This window comes from Buceros rhinoceros, unplaced genomic scaffold (genome assembly GCF_000710305.1).
Source record: "Buceros rhinoceros silvestris isolate BGI_N320 unplaced genomic scaffold, ASM71030v1 scaffold11059, whole genome shotgun sequence".
Taxonomy (NCBI): domain Eukaryota; kingdom Metazoa; phylum Chordata; class Aves; order Bucerotiformes; family Bucerotidae; genus Buceros; species Buceros rhinoceros.
In genome coordinates this window covers 154163-161452 of record NW_010430965.1, presented here as the reverse complement: position 1 = coordinate 161452, position 7290 = coordinate 154163, and the positions used below count along the sequence as shown (strand labels likewise).

The window sequence follows — 7290 nt, the reverse complement described above, 5'->3', positions numbered from 1 at the left end:
GGTAGTACAGTTCGTTTGGATTCAGTGAAGCACTGTAATGACATTGCACTAACCTGTACCCTGTAAACCTGGCCGTCAAAGCGTTCAGATTAGCACTTACGGAACGATCTGTCATTTCCATCTAGAGGAGGCTTTAGGATGTGGCATCTCTGCCATAGCACCACTTTGATTTTCCCCCATTTTTAGTCTCTACAACATGGGCAATACTATGACGTTGGTAACATCTCTATAAGAGAAAAATGTCGTTCGTGCCATATTTCCATTTTAGTATATTTTCCTAAGAGTCTCTTTTTTCCTTTTCTCAGCAATCAGCTCCTGAATTCTTTGATTCCTTGTCCTTTCATAAGGTATCCTCCTCCGTGTAATGACGTTGTGCTGTGATACTTCGTTATCCAACCCATCGATCTTATAGGGAACATCCACCACATTGATCTCCGGGTGCTCCTCAGTCACATTGGAAGGAGGGGCACGTGTTTTGGAAACAAGAGGAGGGCTGGTGGCAGACTGTGTGGTAGACCCTCCTGTGGGAGGGCTGAGGGTTGTCAGGAGCTCCTCCTCAATGACATTATTCTTATTTACGTTAGAATCAGTTACATTGCCATCCTCTGTTATGTTGCTGTACATATTACAGGACTTGCAACACAGCTTATTGTAACCGGGAATTGAGCAGTAACGAGAGAGAACCTCCATGCGACAAAACATTGACTTGTCTCCTTGACAATGATCTTCTGAAAGAGAAAAAGGGAACAGATAAATAAAGAGCATCTTCACATCAATCAGAAGAAGAAACTGAAGCTTTGGCAGTGGACAGAGGGTTTGGTATTTAAAGCTTTCTATAAGCAGAAGCAGGCTTAATATTAAACCCAAAACTCAACTCTCGAAGGGATGCAAAAGTTGATCTGAACTCTCTGTACCAGCCCGATCCATCTACAGATCATAACACCCTAATTTTTGGCTTCAAGTTCTGTAAGTGGTACCTTGAGGACCGTGCAGCCACCATGTCCTGTGTTCCCGCCTTGGCTAAGAGTTCGAAACACACCAGCGGTGTAGCTAACACTACATTAGACCCCCAGGAAGTCATCGAGGTTTATAATGAGAAATCCTTTTTCACCCCCTTTGCTCCTTTTAATGCTTTTCTGCAATCGAGCAGTGACTAACCAGCGTCAGGGGTAATTTGTATGTATCTGGCCTGCCTCAAGAAAGTCAAGTCTTATTTCAGTGTGTACCATGTAACTCGCAGAATTAATCCATCTCCCATTGGAGTGGTATTTTTGCCAGGTACCTCTATTCTGAAAATAGCAGCGTTGCCTGAGCATGTCCCTTGTTCGAGAGAAAAGTGGTGCATTTAGCACAAGGTTTTTCTTCTCCCAGAAGGGAGCTGATACTTTCACAACAAACTCCAGTGTGATGGAACCCAGCCAGTCCATTAACAACCGGGAGATCCTGATTTTTGTGTCACTGACTGGAAAAGTGTGATAAAAGCGGAAGAACAATAATCGATAGGTTTTATGCTGTCAACAGCCATTATGACAACCTGCACTACAGCAGAGGTGTTACAGCATATCCTGACCTTGCTGAGATCCAGGTGGCAAAGGTAGGCTAAGGTATTAAAGGTGAACTTGTCAAACTGTATTATTGCCTGAGAAACGTAACCAGAAGCCTGCTCAGAGAGTACTCAAGCCCTTGTGGTTTCTGCTCAGAGGAGGTAGAGGACCACATGAATTGGAGGCAGATGGATGGTGAGTGGTTCGCAGGCTCCTTGGAGAGAAAACTACCTGTCCTCCGTCCTACATATACCCTCTACAGCTCCTGTGCCTCCAGGCTTAAGTGATGGAGCCAGGGATACCAGGAAAAATCCCAATGCAGCCCATGCTGAAAGGAAGAGGAGTCAGAGGGCTTGTAGGAGAGGAGAGGGCTGAGGAGAAAGGCAGCTGACCGACACTTGGCATAACCAGTAACAAAATATTTTCTCTGTGACCAGAGTGCTGAGACAGATGAAATCACTTCAGCCTCTCTTCCTGGTCTTACTACATTTCCACCTAGTCTTACAGTAAAGGATGAGTAACTCCAATTACTCGCCTTTATTTAGAGCAGTCCCAGTGGCAGACAGCGTGCTCATGTCAGCGTGTTACTGGAGCTTTACGAACACTGCCTTACCCTGCCAGCAGCCTTACAGCAGAGAACCAAAGCAGATTCACCGATACCAAGAGAGCTCACAAAGTGTAGGTGCCACCTCTTCACTCATCCCCACTTAACAAAATAGGGCATTATAGGTGTTAAATTGGCAAACATATCAGTCTAATGTAAACTCATAACTGTTGCTGCTGCTTTAATACCCTACTCCTGGCTGAGGAAGGTGGAAGCACCTTCCTTGCATTGCATTTATGCCCCAATTGTTGCATTTGTTGCAGAAAAGCAAAATTCTGGTTCCTATTTTCAAACGTGTCAATTCATTTTCATAGTTTTCAAATGCGAAAATGAGATGCTGCTGGAAGTAAAGAACTCCTTCCTCAGGAACCTAAGAATAGTCCCTTGTGTTTGGAGACATTTCCAAACCAGCCTGTAAGAGCTGGAACTGCTCATATCTGCACGCACAACTCGACACAAAGGACTACAATGTGCCCATACAGCTTTATACAGATTTTTACACACCACGTTGAGTCCCCTTTGAACATTTTGCCTTGTGCCTCACGACCTTAACGCAAGCTTCTCCAAAAGGCTTGCAAAATAAAAACCAACAGATAGAACATTTAAATGTCATTTCAACAAGGCAGAGCTGCTCTTGGCTTTGTAAGAATTAGTAAAAGCACCTTTAGAAAAATGCCTTTTTTTCCTATCAAAAATATGTAATGTCGGGCTTAAAAACCACAAGAAAATAAAGCTGCATTATATAATATGTTTAGTGACATCTGATAAGTTATATAAAGGAACTCTAACTTTTGAGCGTCAGAATGAAGTTTTTAGTCTCTATCCAAACCAAAATATCCAGATTTGCTGAACTTTTATTTATTTTTACTTGCAGTATGCATGACAGACTGGAAGTATATCTTCAAAACATCAGTAAGAAAAAAATAAATCAGTTTCACAGTCACTTTGGTACACATTAGTCTCATAAAAAAATATTGAAAAGCAAACTGAATTGGCACATCTTTAATATTATGTTAAATACATACAAAACACTAATAAAATATCCCTGATAAACCAAAGTGCATATAGACATAGTGCACAATGCCCAGATACCTTATTGCACCATTCTCTATAGCCACCCATCTCTTGAAACATCACTAAACATCGTCTATTTAAAGGTAACAGTCATGAATATATTGATACAGTTAAACACCAATTATTTTACATAACAGTATTCAGTGCCAGATAACGTGTCTTTGCTTTGTCACCTTGTCATGTAAATCGTTAACATGTTTCAGGAAATTATCATATTAACAGCAAAATTTAAATATGTGATCACATGATAATGACAAGTTTGAAGTGCTACACTGTTGACGACCCAAAGATTCAAAAATGCCACTTTTCCAAAGAATATGATCAATGCAATAAGGTAGTAATTTCCTCCAAGACTGCGGTTTTAAAGTCGATACGCTTCTACTATTGGTACTGACTGTCACAAACAGGTTTATGACTTGTGAGTTCCAAATCTTCAACACAAACACAGAAGGTGAAGCAAGAATGCCAGTTAAATTTCAGTAAGTCAGGTCACGCTCCTGTCTCGATGAAGATATGGATATGCACTGTGCAAATTAACCTCAGATTAAATTTACTGCCTTCTAATAGTGAACCTTCAAGTAAAACCACTCCGTATGAAGATTAACTCAAGGTACCAGTGTACTGTTTATATTTAAAGCTGGATCTGGTAAATTAATGCCATTTACATTTCAACATTAAGGCATTTTTCTAAAATTCTTCTTCTAAGCAAAAAAAAAAAAAAGCAATAAAAATTGAGGTAATTCTGTAGTAGTTCACACTGTTATGTTTGCCAGTTGACACATCTATAGAGCATACGCACACACGCACACACATACAACCGTACCGGTCAAGTCAGACATGCACATGGTGAAAAAAGACCAAGGATGTAATGAGTATAAACAGCTCCGCGCTGAGCAGCTGGAGACATCACAGCCGATGAAAACATCGTATTGCCTCCGCCAGGTTAAGAAAAACACCACCACGCCACCTGCAACATGGACCATGCCTGTTCTGCTTCGCTTTTGTTTCTAAAGTGAAAGTACGCAAAACTGGCAAAAATTGTGCGGCGGGAAAAAGGAATGCAGCTTTCCTCAAGGAAAAATATTCCCAACCACCTCCAGGAGTTTGGTGAGAGCGGATGGCATCGTAGCAGCATGGAAAGTACCGACAGAAAGCGAGCTTCTGCTTCCCAGTGAGGCCTCCACAGGTTACAAACTTAAATGTCAGGGTCAGGAATGAAAAATGAGCAGCAAGGGTGAGTAAAGCAATGGCGCCGCAAAGGAAAATGGAATGAGAAAATTCTTTCACTCATCAGACTACCCTGTCAGTGAACTGAAACTAGAGAGTTATGAGATTTAGGTTTTTAGATAAAGGAGAACTCTAGCACTACAAGGTGTCATTATTGTGATGTGATCACATTCACAATAAGTCCTCAGTTTTGCTATCAAACTGAACATCATCAACCAGAAAGAGCCTTTTTTCACCATCACCAAGCAGCAAACAAACCGTTCCCAGCTCCCTTTTACAGGGCTGCAACATACTGTGGAGATCCAACTTCACACATCCAACACTTCAAGACCTCCACCACCAGTGCTACGCAAGCTCCAGAGAAGAAAGACACCGAGCACCAAGTGCCTGGTGTGAAAAAAAGATTCAGCCCAAGATTTAAACTTGGCAAAGTCAAGGGAACTTGCCACATAGAGAGAAGAAGAGAGCAAAAGGCAAAGTCCACATTCGATGTGGCATGCATTTAAGGGCAAAGGCAGAGTTATAAATGGGTCTTTTACTTGAAGATATTTTCTGGATGGGGTAGTCTGGATCAGGTCTTGACAGCCATTGTATCATGTAGGTTTTCTTTGAAGGATCAGAAACATTTCCTTGAATAAAGGAAAAAAAACAAAAAAGATGTAACACAACATATGTTAGCATTAAGTAGTTGACCTGTCAGAAGCGGGTACGCTAAGAGTGCCAGTGGGCTCCGACAGTGAAGGAGCCTGAACGGATGATGGCCGGGCTGTGTAGTTTTGGGCAGAGGGTGCTACAACTTGTGCCCCGCACTTGACAGCCAGCGCTGAAGACAGTCTGATGGACCGTTCTCCAGCGGTACTTCTCACAGCAGTGTTATGTCCTAGGATACCGCCAGTCTGGTTTAGTTCTGCTACCTCTAAAACCTTTGTCTGGGAGACCATAATTGACAGCTTGGTTCTAATTAATTAGGAATCAAAAGCTACCCTGGGAAATCCATCAGGAATAAAAGAAAATTATGAATTACTAATAATAGGAATACCTGCTCTCACAAGTATCATCTGCAAACAGCTGAAGCATAAAGGCATTAGTGTCCTGGATTAAGTAGGAACAAATTTATTATAGGTTAAAAAAATTGAGTTAGACAACCCTTGAAGATAACTTGTGCTTAACAGAATGGAAAATAAGCCTGGAACTGTCACTGGAGACGGAGAAAGCAAAGAGGCATCTTTGTACACGATGCTCTTGATTAGCCACAACCCAGCAGGCTCTTGCCAAGCCCAACACGTCTCAGGGGCGCGGGGCTGGATTCAGGGCAGCCCTCACTCAGGGCAGCTCTCATCTGCTGGCCAGATCCAGCCACCCCCGCTGGGCTGAGGTCTGCCCCAGCCTCTCACGCTGTCCTGGGGCAAGCAGTACTCCCCACCGTGAGAGAGGAACAGCCACTTGCCCAAGCAGCCCACTGGCCATAACAGCTCTACATTTGGAATGTCTGCTCAAAGCCGGGGCCACGGAGAACTGCCACCCCAGACAGACGCAGCACTCAAGTATAAAATCAATGAAGGCAATTCAAAAAAATACAATCAACATATATTTTTCAGCAAGTAATACATGCTAGAGAAGACAAACACTTACTTTGACATGGAGGTAGTCTGCAAATCCTTACGGTCTCTGGTTTATTTTCTTTACAAAGGCCGATAGCATTGTCCCTGGTCCGGCACAGGACCGGGCGATCCTGCGTGCCGTTGCCACAGCTGACAGAGCACTGAAAGGAGATGCACCAGTTAGACCCCAGCCACCTTTGGAAACAATGGGTTAGAAATCAGTTTTTAAATTGTAAACCACTGCCCTTGATTTGAGCCCACACGGTGCCTTATTTGAACCACCACAGTACCTGCAGTAACTAAGCAAGAGGGACGATCACTGCTTTTTGTGGTGTCCCAGTAACTGAGAAACACTCCAAGAAAGAGTCTGAGCAATGGAGAAACAACTGCAAATGTGAGGCATCTCTTCACAGCACCGGGGAAGGCATTGTGAGACCTGCTCAACCCAGCGAGGATAAAAATTGTTCGTGTTCATTTGCATGGCACAGCTCCAAAATAAAGCAGAGTATCTCTAAATTTGGGAATGTTTGTTAAGCAATTTAATGGAGAAATGCTGAGATGAACTGTCAGGACCCTGTGTACCAAAGTTATGAGAACAACTTAATGTTGTAATATTCTACTCCCATATCTTGCCTTTTGATGGCTGTAAAGGTTTGCAAATACGAATAGGTGGAGCTTCTCATTGCTTCGGTAAATACTTGAGCAAGAAACAGGCTGTGCACAGTGGCACTGTGTTTCTTGCGCATGCAGTGGGTTAGCCAAAGAGCCAGGGATGGAAAGCATGAAACACCCAGCTCCTGACGCTTGTTATGGATTGTGAGCAGAGTAAAGAGCAGGTAGAAGTCAGCTTTCCTGACACTGACATCTTACAGGGGTGGTTCACGGGGTCTGGATCACCTAGCATCACTGCAGGATGGCTTTACCGGCTGCTTCACTGCCACCATCTCTCCATCCAACTCACTTTCTGTGGCATTAGTAGCAGTGGAAGCAACACACGCTCTGTGCAGACACCAGTTTATTGTCTCAAGGCATTTGAATAGAAAGCACAGAATAAACACCAAGATTTTCTCCCCTGCATTATAAGAAATCAGTTGCTTAAGACCTCCAGCAAGAGACTGACCGGTGACCAGGGTCCTGTTCTCCACTGTGCTGGGCAAAGCTCCCGGTTGCAAGGCCTCCTGCCCTCTGGACGGTCGTTGTTGCAGTACTTGGTATGAACAGACCGGTTTGTATTGTCGTG

At 43.3% G+C, this 7290-nt stretch overlaps 1 protein-coding gene across 1 annotated transcript in view; it reads right to left on the bottom strand.

Annotated features, from left to right (window-relative positions):
- Positions 1-264: 264 nt before the first annotated feature.
- Positions 265-7290, bottom strand: part of ADAMTS2 (ADAM metallopeptidase with thrombospondin type 1 motif, 2) — a gene marked incomplete at its 5' end in the record, with an annotated part of 111230 nt that continues 104204 nt past the window's right edge. The window contains 4 exons of the mRNA XM_010143239.1: positions 265-728; positions 4989-5078; positions 6082-6211; positions 7171-7290. The exon at positions 7171-7290 is cut by the window's right edge and continues 1 nt beyond it. Of these exons, the coding sequence (XP_010141541.1) occupies positions 265-728; positions 4989-5078; positions 6082-6211; positions 7171-7290 (804 nt within the window). The remainder of the gene's footprint in view (positions 729-4988; positions 5079-6081; positions 6212-7170) is intronic.